Source organism: Aythya marila (assembly GCF_965140915.1).
Source record: "Aythya marila genome assembly, chromosome: 2".
Lineage (NCBI taxonomy): Eukaryota > Metazoa > Chordata > Aves > Anseriformes > Anatidae > Aythya > Aythya marila.
This window is the reverse complement of record NC_139043.1, coordinates 148,199,801-148,217,424: the sequence shown is the minus strand read 5'-3', so window position 1 is coordinate 148,217,424 and position 17,624 is coordinate 148,199,801. Positions and strand designations below refer to the sequence as shown.

Genomic DNA, 17,624 nt, shown 5'->3' with positions numbered 1-17,624 from the left:
CAACCAGTTCAAAAACATTTTCTTCCTTTTCATCTTGATTTTATTGTAAAGGCACAGTAGGTGATTCTGATTTCATTATACCTAGGCAATGAAAATGGAAAAGTATAACTTATTTTCTTAATTAGCTACTGTAAAACTTTCAAAAACAAGGAATATATCATTTTCCTCATTTTAAAAATGTTATGAAATTGCTTTCAGTGAAGAACAGAAACCTACATGACATTTCATTTCTATTTCTCTTCAAAACAAAGTCCTTAACTTCACATGAATGATGTATTAAATCCACACATACATTGAAATGATGTCTTTAGAACAATTTGAACTTGTAAGGCCTCTATGATGTCCTTACTTGCTCTTTATTCAGCAATTCGTATTTGTTTGAAATTTGTCTAACATTTTAAACCGTCATATATTGCCATTTAATTACACATAATTTCTCAGATAACAGTCTACCTCTTCCTCCAGCACACACACACACAGGAAGCTATATCTATCTGAAAACAACTATTATGCAAGGAGGTGAATATTTTGACTTACAAAATTTCCAATGTCTAAAGATATAGGTGGAGTCGTAACTGATACAAGAACATCACAGCAGTTAACTTGCTAAATAGCTTTAAAAATTAGTCCAGCACATACCTCTAACATTAGAGATTTTGTAATAAGATCTCAATCATAGAAGATTTCAATTACTAGTTACCTGTGAGAAGAGGCCAACCCCCAGTTCCCCACAATTTAATTTCATGTAGTTGCAGAGAGCAATAAGGTTTCCCCTGAGCCTCCTCTTCTCCAGACTAAACACCCCCAGTTCCCTCAGCCGCTCCTCACAGGACATGTGTTCCAGGCCCTTCACCAGTTTTGTAGCCCTTTTCTGGACGTGCTCCAAAGTCTTGATGTCCTTCTGGTACTGAGGGGCCCAAAACTGAACACAATATTTGAGGTGCGGCCTCACCAGAGCAGAGTACAGGGGAACGGTCACCTCCCTGGTCCTGCTGACTGCACTATTCCTTATACAAGCTAGGATGCCATTAGCCTTTTTGGCCACCTGGGCACATTGCCAGCTCATGTTCAGGTAAGCTTCAATCAGTACCTGCAGATTTTTTTCCTCTGCATAGCTTTCAAGCCACTTTGCCCTAAGCCTGTACCATTGCATGGGGTTGTTGTGGACAAAGTGCAGGACCCAGCACTTAGCCATGTTAAACCTCATCCCATTGTCCTCTGCCCATTGTTCCATCCTGTCCAGGTCCCTCTGCAGGGCCTTCCTACCCTCTGGTAGATTGACACTTCCCTCCAACATGGTCTGCAGACTTACTGAGGGTACACTCCATTCCCTCATCCAAATCATCAATAAAGGTATTAAAGAGGATGGGCCCTAACCCCTGGGGAACGCCACTGATGAGTGGTTGCCAGCTGTATTTCACCCCATTCACCACCACTCTCTGGACCCAGCTGCCCAGCCAGTTTTTAACACAGCAAAGATTGTACCTGTCTGATCCATGGGCTGTCAGCCTCTCCAGGAGAATATTGTGGGAGACTGTGTCAAAGCCCTTACTGAAGTATAGGTAGACTACATCAACAGCTTTTCCCTCATCCACCAGGCAGGTCACCCGGTCAGGAGGAGAAGAGGTTGGTCAGGCAGGACAGAGTGCACCTTCAGCAAGTTTGCTGACAGCACAGAGCTCGGAGGAGTGACGCCAGAGGGCTGTGCTGCCATTCAGAGGAACCTGGACAGGCTGGAGCATTTCGAGGTGAGGAATCTCATGAAGTTCAACAAAGGCAAATGCAGGATCCTGCACCTAGGGAGGAATAACCTCATGCACCAGTACAGGTTGGGAGATGACCAGTTGGAAAGCAGCCCTGTGGAGAAGGACCTGGGAGTCCTGGTGGACAGCAGGCTGACCATGAGTCAGCAATGTGCCCCTGTGGCCAAGAAAGCCAATGGTATCCAGTAGTGCATTAGGCATTAGGAAGAGTGTTGTCAGCAGATCAAGGGAGGTGATCCTGCCCCTTCATTCATCCCTGGTGAAGCCTCATCTGGAGAGCTGTGTTCAGTTCTGGGCTCCCCAGGACAAGAGGGACATGGAATTACTGGAGCAAGTCCAGAGGAGTGCTACAAAGATGATTAGGGGACTGGAACCTCTTTCATACAAGGAAAGGATAAGAGAGCTGGGCCTGTTTAGCCTGGAGAAGAAAGACTGAGAGGAGATCTTATCAGTGTGTAGAAATACCTGAATGGAGGGTGTCAAGAAGATGGGGACAGACTCTTCTCTCTGGCACCCAGTGAAGGGACAGGAGGCAATGGTCACAAACTGAAGCACAGGAAGTTCCAGCTGAATATGAGGAAACATTTCTTTATTGTGAGGGTGACAGAGCACTGGAACAGGTTGCCCAGGGAGGTCGTGGAGTCTCCTTCTCTGGACATATTCAAAACCCAGAAGGATGCCATCCTGTGCAATGTGTCCTAGGTGACCCTGCTTGGTAGGGGGATTGGACTAGATGATCTTCAGAGGTCCCTTCCAACCTCAGCCATTCCGTGGTTCTGTGATTCTGTGAAAACATTACCTTTCTGAAACATTTTATTTGCATATTTTATTTTTATATTAGAGTTAGAGCACATGATACTGTTTTACGAAAGGATTTTCTCTGCAGTTGTTCAAGATGACAGGTGAAATCAGTTCAGATCTGTGTGATGCTTACTTTCATCCTCCTGTGAGGTGTTTCTTCTTGTTCTCATGGCAGCAGGTTCTGCATCATTCATGAAAAGAAAACTCTCTACCTCGTGTGCAGGGAGCTCACCAGAAAAGCTGCATTGATACAGCTGTGCTAAGCTGTTAATAGAGACTAAGACAAAAATCAGAAAGAAATCATCCATATTTTTAACCTCTGAGAAGCCAAATAAACAAATTTATTCTACTCTAACACTACGTTGTTGCCTACAGTGAAGTTACCCTTTGCTAAAAGGTTCTAGAACCACAATGCAATAGCCTCTTTATCTGATTTTTTGCATCCCTCTCCAATATGTTCTTCAGAAAGCAGATACCCTTTCTCTGCAGGTATCTTCTGAAATTTCACCAAAACAAAGTCATTTTATACAAAAATAAAACCCCTTCTCAATGTCTTCCTAAGCATTATTTATGGCTTCTTGGGTTTCTGGCATGCTGTCAGAGGAGACTGGCCTGAAGGCTGGAAAAAGGAGCAATTAAGACAGGGGGTGACTGAGGGAACAACTGCTGTCTGCCTCTTCTCTTGCAAGGATTACTCAGGAGAAAAGGTCCTTCATACTTGATCCACCACACTTCTGGGGATGCTTCCAGTCAAGCTGGGGTTAAGATAGGCTTCTGCAGGCATAATTCTCAATTTTGTCAGATTTATGGGGAATAATAAGAAGAAATTTGTATTCATTAAATGATCTAAAAAGAAGAGTCCCATATAAAAATACACAAGCAGACTTCTCTCCCCTGTAAGTCCTACCACTGCTTTACTGGCAAACTACATTACAGCTGATTTCTTTCTCATAGAATATTCCGCAAATTCAATTAAAGCTCATTTTGAAAGTTAAAACAGTTTGGTTATTATTTCATATGATTTCTATGATGGATTTGAACTCAAACATTCTAATGGACCATTTGACTAGGCAAGAAGAGGATTGGTTTCTGGGTGGGAACTCACTTCGTATCGTTCACATGCAGCTTTTAGGACAGAAGAAGGAGAGCACATCCCTTAGTCTCCAGAAGTCTGCTGCCACCCTATTTAGTTTTTCCTGTTCTCTGTGGAACAGCATTAATCTTGTCTAAACCTCTTCTCCATTAGAAAATCGTTCTTTCTGACCATTTGTTTCCCTTCTACCTCTGCTTCCTAAGGACTATTTCGCACTTGCCCCTGCAACAGTCTCTATTTCCTATAGCTTTAACAGGCTCTCTGCAGACTGATGAATTCTGTGTTTTTTTAAAGAAGCTTACATGTTTTATGAAGCTCTTACAGATCTAGATTTTAATCAACCATCAGTACTTTGCAACCTTTAAAGTCAGAACAGATTGGGCTGAGATTGGAAAGGACACTTTAAGAGGGTTAAACACTATAAAGTCATCTTCTCTGATATCAGTGCTAAGAATATGAAAATCTGTCTAAACTGCTATGAGGATAAAGTTCAGATTTGGTTTGAAAAAACAATAATCTGAAGTTTAGAGGTCACATGATTTTTAAACTAGTTTTAAATGCTTCATAAATAAAAATTGTGGTCGCAGTAATTGAGCTTTTATTTTCAGAGAGTAGACAATAACCTTCCAATTAAAAATTCTGTGAAAACCTCTGGTTAGAGATTACATTTAATCCAGTTTTCTTCTGTATAAGAAACTCAGAGTGTTGAATCTGAGATGCTCAGAAAGGTTTCCCAGTTCTTCAAACTTTTTTAAATAGTGGTGTCTCAATAAAAATTTGTTCTTGAAATTGCTCCTTTGGTATTTTGAGGTTCATACTTGGTATAAAAACTTACGGGGTAATCCAACAGCTGAAGGGATATATAGACTTTATATTGTTCTTCTTAATTCGTATTATGATTCAGAAACTGACCTAGGTCCCTTAACAGATTTTTATTCCTTGTAAAAAATAAAATAAAATAAAATAAAATAAAATAAAATAAAATAAAATAAAATAAAATAAAATAAAATAAAATAAAATAAAATAAAATAAAATAATAAAATATAATAAAATAAAATAAAATAAAATAAAATAAAATAAAATAAAATAAAATAAAATAAAATAAAATAAAATAAAATAAAATAAAGAATGGACTGGAATGGACTGGAATAGCATGGAATTGAATAGAATAGAACAGAATAGAACAGAACAGAACAGAACAGAACAGAATCGCATCAAATCGGATCATACACACTTATTCACACTTGAGAAGATAAGACTGAGAGGGAATCTTATGTTTACAAATATCTTAAGTGTGGGAGATGGAGGAATATAGCCAACCTCTTTTCAGTAGTTTGTGGGGACAGAACAAGGAGCAATGACCACAAAATGGATCACAAGAAGTTCCACATCAACATGAGAGAGAACTTCTTCACGGTGAGGGTGACGGAGCACTGGAACAGGCTGCCCAGGGAGGTTGTGGAGTCTCCTTCTCCAGAGATATTCAAGGCCTGTCTGGATGCCTACCTGGGCAACCTGCTCTAAGGAACCTGTTTTGGCAGGGGGGTTGGACCCGATGATCTCTTAAGGTCCCTTCTAACCCCTACAATACTGTGAGTCTGAGATTAAGTTTCTGTTAGTTCCAGGGAACACATTACAGGACCAGCACATTCATTCTCTACATCTTCTTGTCTCAATATACCTCATCTGCTCACTTCCACTTTCAGTAGAAAACACATTTTGCATGTCAAACTTTAGGTGCTGTTCCTTCACATTCTGCTTGTCCACACTTGAGAAATTTGCTGGTGATGTTTGTTTCTTATCCTCAGAGTGCAAGACCCAGATTTTGCTTTCAAGTAAAATTGTAAGGTAAAAATGAAATAAAAATAATTCTCCGCCTTCTCTTCCATTACTTGTAAATCTGGACTAGTCACATGGACACAAATAGAGGATTTACAAGCAACACTACAGAGTTCAGAATCAGACAATGAAGTACAATTTATAGAGGGAAAAAATAAAAAAATAACCCTGAAGAGTGGTAGGACTTCAGACATGGGAGTTTTCCCTAGAAGATATTGCTGAGGAATAAAACTGCTTCCCATCCCTTTTGGATTCTTTTTTTTTTTTTTTTTTTTTTTTTTTTTTCTTAATCTCTAAAGCTGTTCAATTACTGTGTTCATCAATAGCAAATGGGACTCATAGCTCATTGATCAGTATTTGGTGGCCTCTGACTTCTGTGTTCTCAGCTCCTTGCTAAGGACAGAGGTGTCTAAGAAAGAAAGAAAGGAAAAAAGAAAAAAAAAAAAGCTATTATCACAGTTACCACTGGCTCATGACCCATGCTGATTGCCTCAAGGAAGTGGACAAAGGTGAAATGAGTAAGGGGAATGAAATAGTTTAAGCCCCCTACAGTGATGAGACACTTTTGCCATCTGGTCTGCATTGCAGTCATCTCTGCTTAAATAAAGAACTCCAGGTTCCAAACTCATCAGGCTAGCACCTTTTCTAAGCTGTAAATAGACTTACCTGTTTTAAGGTCATTTTTATTTCTTGTTCAGGATCAGAACTTTACACTAACTTTCCTTAATACCCTGGAATGACTGCAGGAGTCTTTCAAAAGTCCTTGTAATCATCATAATTAATAGGGATTCTGATGTCCAAATAATAGTTTTAAATTCTCTGTAAATGAGCAATATTAATTCTAAGCTAGCCAGAGGCAAGTCACTGATGCAATTGTTAAGATCATTTAAGGTAAGATAAAATTTTTGGATTAAAGTTTATGAATAGGTTGAATGTCTTTCACATCATCAGTATTTAAGTACCCACCTACAACTCTATTAAAAGAGATTTGATTTTCACCAAGTGACCACTGTTCCACCTCCTGAAACTTCCAAGGGAAGTTTTATCTAGCTTATGCTGTTTAAGATTGGGGTCTTGCAAGTCTCTCAAAAGACAGATTGCCTGGATTCCTTGTTTTGATCAGAATGACATCCTAGCTCTTTTTCATGTCTATGTTCTGCAGTGATTGAGTCATATAAAGCTGAGAATAAATGGCATGTGATCTTGCTTTCTGACATCTCCCGTGTCATTATCTACAATAACTTATACTGTTGAGAAAAGTATATTTTGTTGAAGTGGTCTAGTAATTTCTGAAATGGCAAATAAAGTAACAAAATGAAAAAAAGAAAAAAAAAAAAAAGAAAAAAAAAAAAAAGAAAAAAAATCTAAATAAATGGAAAGTACAAGTAGTGCAGAAGAATTACATGATGATCCAACAGCACCAAAGTCATAGCAGTCTTAGAAGAGTGAAAGTGTACCAGGGCATAGAACTACAGACATTAAAGTCAGATGGGGCCAACCTGATCTTTTAGAACAAAATTGACTTGTAGCAGCCATTTTACTCTCCCCTTTTATTCATGTAAAACATAGAATAGCTTAAAATGATTCCATTATGGAATCCATCTACAGAATACACTTCAGTCTTTCTTCTGTTCTTAAGGTACTGCTTAGCCCTTCCTGTCCAGACTGACTGGAATTTATGGAAAACAAAATGTTAGAATACAGTACTATACTTTTTGTTGAGTAATTTGTCATATTTCCATATAAATGTTTTTCTTCTGGATATTTTACCTCTATAGAATCACCTAACACAGAAGGGAAAAAAAAAAATGTACTGAATATGTGTTTGGATTACTGCAGCACTGGACAGCATCACTTATAAGCATAGTTTCACGTCAACAAGACAGCATAGTAACACATGTTGGTTTGTAACGTCTGCTTTTCACTGTATGTCTTTGTTGCATGATTGGCTTTCCTCTTGTAATATAAGCCTAACGTGTTCTTCATCTACGAAAATCATGTTAGGATCTAGATGATCTGAGCTTATTAAACACTGCAGTATATACATACTGAATTCATCACCTGTATTTTCTATTGCTTAAGTTAAAAGACAGCTCAGATGACAAGGCAGTGTCAGGAGATCATTTTGTGATATAGCCAAGCAGATCTAACAGGTGGCTGCTGATGTCAAGGAATGAAATCTTGCTCCCTTCAGCTCTTGGTTCCAGATGTGCTCTCCTCCATTCCCATGCAGCATAGTGTTGTGTGTTTGACCTTATGGTGAGCTGACCATTGTGCCAGTGCCACACAGAGTAAACATTGGCTGCACTTAGGTTAAATATTAATCATGTTACTTTTAAAAATATTTTAACATTTTTTCCTGAGTATTTTATGGAGGAATACTGTTTTTCAGACGGCAGCTGAACAGGTACCATTCTCAAAAAATCTCTCAGCAGGAAGTTTTTCCACCACCTCCCAGCATGATACAAGATAAGCTAAGTTTTTAAGAGTCCAAAATGATATTGGAAAGACATGAAAATACAAACTGGAAGCCCTATAACCAGAATTCTATGGCTCAGATTGCATAGGGCAAGCAGGCATTAAGTTTGCCATATTCTTACATGATTTAACTGGTTGGTGAGAAAGGAGCCTACTTTGACACCTGACAATAGATTTTTAATCACCAAGCTCTGCCAGGATTTTGTAACATGGCTTCAGGTACTTTTATCTTCCAACCATTCCTCACCCAAAAAAAAAAAAAAAAAAAAAAAAAAAAAAAAAAAAAAAAAAGAGAAACAGAAGTATCTTGCAATCCTTCCCTCTAGCATGTGCTACATTATACTGTCTCATGCTGTTCTGGGCAATGTTATAGAGGAAACAAATGGATAAAATATTGTTCTTAAAAGAAGGTTGTGGAAGAAGTTTCTTCCTTCTCATGTCACCACAAACTTTATAATACTTCTCAGTTGACAACTAATTAGGCACCATTATAAAAAGTCATGACTCATGAACACTGGGTTATCAGTTTGGATGATATCCTATATTGTATTGTTACATAAAACAATAAATGAAAACAACAACAAAAAACAAGTCTCCAAAACCTCCTCTGTGATCTGGCCTTGTTTCTCTCTGAGAACAGCAGATGACTGAATGGAATATGCAGCCAAGGATGGGATAAGTGGGAATGATAACTGCCTGAGTTCCAATAAAATAAAGTTGAGATAGCTCGTATCACATATTACAGCAGTAAGTAGCAAAAGCTAAAAGGCAACCTCATAACCCCATGAGTCTGAACATATTAGTTATTGCAGTTCCTTACATATTTTTTAATTACTTGCTCTTGTCTTGATAACACACAAGAAAGAAAGGCTGCAAATAGACTGTCCATTGTATGCTAAGAAGGAAGGAATTTTTCTTTAGAGCTGTTCATCATAATGAAAGGTGTTAATTCACATTTTCTAGAGCGGCATCTCCAGTAATTATGTTTATTCTGAACAGTGTCACTTTTTCAGTAGAAAACAATACCATTTTATCTTCTTTCCTTAAAAGCTTAAAATCTTATGTGTTCCAGAATGGCTAAAATTGCTCTGAACAGGACTTTTCTTATTCTGTTTAGTTCAGCAATTAAGACTATAGTGCGTTCGTGGTATTAATTGCAAATATTGTTAAGGCCAACCTTGACGGTTCTGGCAAAATGGTTCCCAAAAATCAAGATGAAAAATGTGGAATGGTTTCTTTAGAATCTCTGCCATTTTTAACATTTTTTAGGTATGTCTATTCCATTTTTACAGAACATCATTGGGAATAACCAAAAGCAAGTCATTCCCAAATCAAAATACTTCCACCCACAAATATCTATGGGTTCACTCATCTGAAAGTAGGTGTAGAGGAGGAAGAACGAAACTTGAACAATCCTTCTAGTAGTGCTTCTCATCCCTGAGTGAAGCCAACACTGATAAAGATTTTGAGAAACAATGGAAATTCCAGGATAGTATACACAAAATTTCAGCCTTTGCCCTTTACCACCTAAGGGGAGCTGGTACTGGGAGCTTGTGCAGACAGCAGACCCTGCTGGGGTGGTGGTGTTCCATATTCTGCAGAAAAACCTTGGGGAGTTTGGTCTTGCTATTGGCAACACCCTGCAGGCACCAGATTGCTTGTTGATGTTTTGTGCCTGTTGGTATTTTGTTCCCTTTGATCAGTTCCAGTAGAAAGGTCTCCAGTTCTGTTTTTATTCACAAGACCTCTTGTGCTGGTTAATTGACTGCCCTCAAAAATGGTTCTTACAGTGGTTATTTACTCATCAGGGACTTGTCCCACTTTGCTGTGAATGTGCCCAGCTGCACTTCTGTGGTTGAAAGCACGGTTGATACCCCCTGATGAGGGACACAGGTATCACTGTGCACAGACCACAGGGAAGCCATTCAATAACAAATGACTATTACAGTTGCATGAACCAAGAAGAGAGCATTAGAGGGTATGTGACTGTTACAATCTTGGGACTTTAAATTGACATGTGTGACTCATGAAGTTATCTTCCTTTATCACTAAGGTTTTTACTTTGCTTTTCCTAAATTTTCCTGAAGGAGTGGATAGAGTAAGTGTCAGCTCCAGATTTGGGCACCTCCTAAACTAACTGACTACATGAGCTTTACATCCCTGAGCTCCCACTACAGTCACCTGAGATCTAGTCAACACAGACAATGGAGCCCAGAGACACCTATAGAGCCCAGGATACAAGGGCACATTGCCAGCTCATGTTGAGCTTCTAATCAACCAACATCCCTGAGTCCTTCTCCTCAGAGCTGCTCTCAATCTATTCTCTGCCCAGCCTGTATTTGTGTTTGGATTGCCCCAACCCAGATGCAGGACCTTGCACTTGCCCTTGTTGAACCTTATGAGGTTCACACAGGCCCATCTCTCAAGCTTGTCAAGGTCCATCTGGATGGAATCCCTTCCTTCCATTGCATCAACTGCCCCACACTGCTTGGTGTCATCAGAAAACTTGCTGAGGGTGCACTCAATCCCACTGTCCAAATCACCAACAAAAATGTTAAACAGCACCAGTCCCAATATTGGCTCCTGAGGAACACTACTTGTTACTGATCTCCACCTGGACATTGAGCCATTGACTGTAACACTTTGAGCATGACCATTCAGACAATTCCTCACCCACGGAGTGGTCCATACATCAGATCCATGTCTCTCCAGTTTAGAGGTAAGGAGATCACATGGGAAAGTGTCAAATATTTTGCACAAATCCCAGTAGATGATGTCAGTTGCTCTTCCTTTGTCCACTAATGTTGTAACCCCATCATAGAAAGCCACTGAGTTTATCAGTCATGATTTGCCCATACTGAAGCCACATTGGCTCACACGAATCACCTCCGTATTTTCCGTGTGCCTTAGAACAGTTTCCAGGAGGATCTGCTCGATGATTGTATCAGGCACAGAGGTGAGACTGACTTGCCTGTAATTCTCTGGGTCTTCCTTTTTTTTTTTTTTTTTAATAGTAGTTATGTTTCCCTTCTCCCAGTCAGTGCAAACTTCACCAGACTGCCACGACTTCTCAAATGTGATAGTGACTTTTCAACTTCATCCACCAGTTCCCTCAGTACCCACAGATGTATCTCATCAGGTCCCATGGGCTTGTGCACCTTAAGGTTCCTTAGCTGGTCTCAAACCTGATCTTTTCCTACAGTGGGCAGTGCTTCATTCTTCCAGTCCCTGCTTTTGCCTTGTGAGATTTAGGCTAGAATATTTCAATACTGGATACTTGCTTGACTTGTGGCTGGACTGTCTCATAACTGTCACACACATGAATGCAGAAATCCTTATGTGTTATTTTCTTTTAGTATTTTTCCACAGCATGACAGAGGTAACACAGAATAGTGACAATGAGGTGTATGTATGCTTCAAATAAGCATCCTGACAAGAGCTCTTCACGTGATGCAGTATTAATAAAGGAGGACTGAAGAGGAGGCATACTAATTAACCTCCGTTTTTATGGGTCATTGCCAGATCTTATGTGCAGCCAAAAACATTTAACTTACCATAATGAGTTGCACGAAGTTTAGGGTATCAAATGTGCTGGTCACATCTATCTTGGCTTAGTGAACACATGTCAAGTGAACTCTCCTTTATTTTAAATAAATGTTGTCAAGCCATTGCCTGATACCCTCTTAAGTGCATACAAACAAGCAGTATAAGTTTTCCTGATGTGAAAAGGAGCATGCTCCTTATTTTTAGCCCCACAGCTGTTAAAAAGTGGCCTTTTTAAAATGTTTTGTTAGCATACATTTCATAAGCATTTCAATACTAAATAGGATTTCTATCTACTTCTTACAAAGGTAGATTTATTTATTTATTTATTTATTTTTACAGTGAAAAGAGTTTATATTATCATGAATGTATCTTCAGAAGAACTCATTGAACACTTCAATCATATGGCTCTCTGAAAGACTGATATGATTTATTCAAAGGGTGGATTTATTATATGGCCATATTGAGCAAAGTACTATAAAAGTGAAGGAATAAAAGAATAGCCTAAATACCTTCCGTTATAGGAGGCTGAAGGACATGAAATATCAAAAATATTTCTGGTTCTTGAAAGGTAATCAGTTGTTGTTCCCAAACACACTATCTTAAGAGACGATGAGATATTTGCTTGGGAGTGGAACTACCTCAGGGCCAGACATTTCTGTGGAAACCTAGGCTTGCAGGAGTGGAAAGGACCTCCTGAGGGACTGGTATACTTCTTGTTGTCACAAGAAACTCATGCTGTTTTTACACATCAGAAGTGGAGGGGAAGATAGCGAAATTCACAGGTGTGAAAGGCAGAAAAAAATCAAAACAATGTAGCTGTGCTAAAATTAGTACTACCTATATGGGGCATGGGGTAATTGAGGCAATTGTCCAACCTGGGCTTTTTACCAGAATAAAAGGTGTTTGTCAGAATAAAGGGTAAGCTCACTGCATGGTTGCTCACTGCCTGCTCTGTATTAGTTATCCCTGCCTCTCATCATTTTTTTTTCCCCCTTCCTAGAGGTAACCCTGGTTTAGTGAAGTTTTGCAGAACAGGTGGATTAAAGAATAGCAGAGTCCCTGTTCTTTCATTTTGTGCACTAGCATGCTATGCAGACAGGAGCCCAGGAGAAATCTGCTGTCTCTAAGGGGAACATTATGCACCTCTGCTCCAAGTGAAGCTATTAGCAGTGTGTGCTTTGCCTTCTTGAGTAAATGTACAGTTCACCTCAGCTGGTGTTACCATCTAGACAAATGAATGTGTTTATCCACAGTGTGTTATCATTGTAGCTGAGGATTATTTACTAACTACTAAAACTACTCAGAGTGGGAATTATTCATGCTTTTCACTGCAAAATATAAAAGTCAGTATAACTGTCTTGCCTCCTAAAAACGCTGGGGAGGGGTTCCTTCATTTATTTTATTTTATTTTATTTTATTTTATTTTATTTTATTTTATTTTATTTTATTTTATTGTATTTTATTGTATTGTATTTTATTGTATTTTATTGTATTTTAATTTCAAATGTTTCATCTACTGCTACATTTTATTTATGGCATCTAATCCTGTTGACATCAAAAAGAGAATTTTCATGAATGTTTTTGCCTTTTACCCACATTCCACCTTTGAAATGAGATCTAGATGTTTAAACCACTCGAGTGTTTTTTGAAAACTTTGGGTTTTTATTTGTGATATTTGAGATTCTCCAGTAAAGGTTTCCAACTCTTGGAACAGAGTTTTAGCTATTTGTTACAATTTGAAAAAGGAAACGTGAAAGAGCTCTACTCTCCAGTATAAACTTATGCTTGCACTGGGCCCTCCATGTCCTTTTGCCTTTTCCTTGTGGTCTTATATATTTTTCATACAGATCATGATATCACACAGCAGTTCACTCATGTCTTCACCTTTCAATGTATAGTATCATGTATTTTAGTTAGCAAGAGTATATACACTCCATAACTTGCAAACGCTTTCTTCCATTTCTCTTTAAATTGAATAAAGATTGCTGTGGTGAAATGTATGGGCATGGATGGATAAAACAAATTCTGCTAGTGACACTGGATGCTTCTGTAGGTACTCCAGTCACTAAATGCACTGAATGCTACATAGTTGAAGGCAATTGTTGTGGCTGTGTAGTACTCTTTAAGGATTGTAACCTGATTAACTTAAAAACTAGTTTATTGCTAAATCTGTCCATAAAACATTTCTTATGTGTGCATTAGTTTATATTATCCCCGTTTTTAAGCTCTGACAAAAGAATTAAGCTTTGTTTAAATGCTGTCCTTTTCATTACGTGAATGGTAGTAAGATTCCTCTAGATACGTCTTGTTTCAGCTTCATGTCTATCTTTATTAATAATTATACAGTTTATAAATGCAAAACACACAGTCTGGAATTTCTGATAAATAAGCAACAATGAGAATCTGATCCTGCTTGCTTTGGAGGACATTCAAATTCCTTTGGCCTATATCTGTTAATCAAGCTACCACTGCTAAAATAGAGTGCTTGATATGTCTGTAACTATCTGAGAAGCTTGTAATGGACATAAGAACTAGAATGGATACTTAAATAGTCAACAGGTAAGCTTGAAACATTCAAGGGAAGAATTTGTAGGAAAGGTTCTTGGTCTAGACTCAGGTTATTAATGTGAACTATCACAAATTTTTAGAAGGGAGAATCACATCAGAAATTGCAAGTTACCCAGCTGTTCTAATAACACAGAGCTCAAACAATTCATGTGAAGTACTAATTCAGTTAGATACTAATGGGCCTAACATCTGGGTTTCCTCTTTGTTTTAGGAACGTCTGGTGCTTTCTGTCTTACCACGATTTGTAGTTCTGGAAATGATAAATGATATGACCAATGTAGAAGATGAACATTTGCAACACCAGTTTCATAAGATCTACATTCATCGCTATGAGAACGTCAGGTGAGTGGTAGAGCCTCTCTAATATTTGTCTTAGCTGCTGCTAAATACCTCTTGTTTGAGAGTTCTTCTTACATTGTTTTATCCATTAATAAATTAGAAAATTAATGGACTTCTACATAATAACTGAACAGATATGCACTTAGGTGCCTTCTCCTACTCATCAGGATAGCTGGATGTTTTTGCCATAGTGAGACGTCTTTGAACTGAACCTTTATAGCTGAACCATTTGTGTATTTTATTTTACTTTTTCACCTTAGTTGTGTGCTCAGGGTTACAACGAATTTGAAGCTGTGCCTGCACATAGGCACAGACTCTGTCACAACCTTCCTATTGACCGTATGGAATGAGAAATTAGAAAACTGTAAGACCCTCTCAAATATGCAGACATGTCATGTGTCTACTCTGATTAGTAAATATTTTCATTCAGTCCTTCTTATTATCACTTCCCTAATTCCATTATCCCCCCTGTTAAATTTTGCCTATCCCAAACTTAGGTTTAGGGGTGATAGTAATCACAGAGCTGCTACTCACTTAATATGTACTTACTGTACATAAGATGATCCACTTCCATTCTATAATTTTACAGAATCTTTGAATTAAATGCGATCTCTCACAAACAGTATATTTAGGTAAGTCCATAATATTTGCCATAAATTTGTCCCAAAACACATAGGCAAGTGATTGAACTGCCATCACTGAAGGAAGTGGAAAATATGCATCTTTTGATATGGGATGTGATTGGCTAGAAAAAACATATACTTTGCCTTTTGATGAAATACAAATATAACTATTGAACAGTTCAATAAATGCAGTGTTGAACTTCTACAGAAGAGTAAATAGATTATCTGCTTCTTCTGTGGTTTTGCAGTACCTCATACATACTCTTTCATTAAATCTAGTGGAAGGTCTCAAGGACCCTTACAAAAGGTTTGCTTTGCACTAAATTAACATAAATTTCATTACCTTTTTTCATTCTCAGTAAGTGTTGCTGTAGAGCAATCAAAACAGAGAGAAGATGGTCCTTCTATTTGAATGGAAAAGAGTTTTAGTTAAGGATATAAAGTCTAAACATAATTTAGAGCACAAATGCTGGTGTGTTCCTATGCATGCTGCCACAGAAAAGATCTTTTCAAAGTTGTTTTTCAGTATTTTTCCCTAAATGTTGAGCACAAAATATTACATGAACCAATGGGTAATGAACTCTTAAATTTAGTGTCCCATTAGGTTACTTTTGCTCTTTTGATAATGAAAAATGGAGAAATTGGTCACTTGAAAGTTGTATTTTCATAACTATCTAGGCTATTATTAATACTCATTCCTCTTTGTGTAGTTTGGTAATTTTCCTTTCCTTTCCTTTCCTTTCCTTTCCTTTCCTTTCCTTTCCTTTCCTTTCCTTTCCTTTCCTTTCCTTTCCTTTCCTTTCCTTTCCTTTCCTTTCCTTTCCTTTCCTTTCCTTTCCTTTCCTTTCCTTTCCTTTCCTTTTTTTTTTTTTTTCCCACAAGTAAAAATCCCACCCAGACTGCGAGCCTTTTACTTTATCCTCATCCGATTGAGTCTTGTATGGTACATAGCTATGCAAAGCCTGAAGATCACTATGAAAAAATAAAATCTTTGAAATCAAAGACACTGTAAAAACCCACATATATAAACATATACATGTATAAACCCTCTCACAAAGAAACTATTAACAGACAGCTGGGTGACAAGTCTCTGTGTTTATATAGCCTTCTATACTATGGGTTCACTATGCCACAGTCTTCTCACTGTTAAATGGGGACAACAGTGCTTATTAAGTCTTAACTGCCTTTCTGAATGATCTGAAACTCCAAAATTTTCATAAACCTTTTTCATTCTTGGTGGTATTTCTTTACTCCTTTTAATATTTTTATTTGATACTCCTGAATCTCCAAAAGTGTAGCGCAAAAGTAGAATGACTTTAAAATATTTCCTTAGTTGTAATTCACTTCTCAGTAATTATCTTCTCAGAACACACCTCTAATAGATGTTGAATAAACACAGAGCACGCAGAACACATACAATACACCAGATTGTAATTTATCACATGGAGTTACCAAAGTAAATAAACTGCATTATTAATATCTCTTCTCCCTTTTTAGCATCCTTTTTGCAGATGTTAAAGGATTCACCAACCTCTCCACAACCTTGTCGGCCCAGGAATTGGTTCGAATGCTGAATGAACTCTTTGCCAGATTTGATCGACTAGCACATGTGAGTTTGTGAGTTAAAAACAGCTTATTTCCAAAGGGGCATGGAGTCAACTTTGTATTTGGGAGCTTTGGGGAAAATACTATAACCACCACTCATATTTTTCCCACTGGGAGTTTATACAGCTACTGAGGTTGGAAGACACTGACAAATTTTAAAAATGACAACAAGTGAAAGCTCAGATAGTTATCAGAGCTTTGGGCTTTTGTAATTCTGGAGGTTATCTAACACAGTTTCTACAGAACTTTTGTAGTTCTGGTCCTTTCTAGATTATTTTATTATTATTATTATTATTATTTTTAAGACCTTGCCTTTATTTTGACTTTCCTTCTAAAAACAAAAGAAGGCTAGAAGACCAATTCATTTAAATGATGCATAATCGGCCATCACAGTCATTGAAAAGGTTAGTTGCTAGCAGATTTTACAGTCTTTTGGTTGAATTCTATCTTACTCCACAATTAGATTAATTAAACAGAGTAATGGAGTTAGACAAATCAGTTGGTACTTAATTTGTACTACATAATAGAAAAAAGCTAAGTGCAAAGCACAGAAATACAAGCACACTATAACACATGCTCAACTTTGCTAGGACTGTATTTTCTTTTCTTTCTGTTAAAGTTTATTTGGTCAAAGACTGGTTTTGTTGCCACTATCTTTAAGTGTAAACATGTGAGTTGGCTAACTAATCTGCTACAGTAGCCAGTGAAGGTCTAGTCCTTGCACTTTCTCTCCTGATCTGTGAATTTGATTTTCTCTCCTACATGTCTCTGAGTAGACTAATTTAGTTGTTTAGAGCAATTCTTTAAGAGGCACAAGACACAGGGAAGAATCACTGTAATCCACTGAATGGATTTGACAACAGAGGTTAAAGTGATCTACCATTACTAATTAGATTTACTAAAAATAATAATAATAATAAATAAAAACTAAAAAAAAAAAAAGGCTTTTGGTTATGTTCCTTGGCTGTG

At 37.8% G+C, this 17,624-nt stretch overlaps 1 protein-coding gene across 1 annotated transcript in view; it reads left to right on the top strand.

The window, feature by feature from the left end:
• Nucleotides 1–17,624, top strand: part of ADCY8 (adenylate cyclase 8) — a 123,281-nt gene that overhangs the window by 32,429 nt on the left and 73,228 nt on the right. The window contains exons 3-4 of the mRNA XM_082755464.1: nt 14,300–14,430; nt 16,548–16,659. Coding sequence (XP_082611590.1) covers nt 14,300–14,430; nt 16,548–16,659 — 243 coding nt within the window. The remainder of the gene's footprint in view (nt 1–14,299; nt 14,431–16,547; nt 16,660–17,624) is intronic.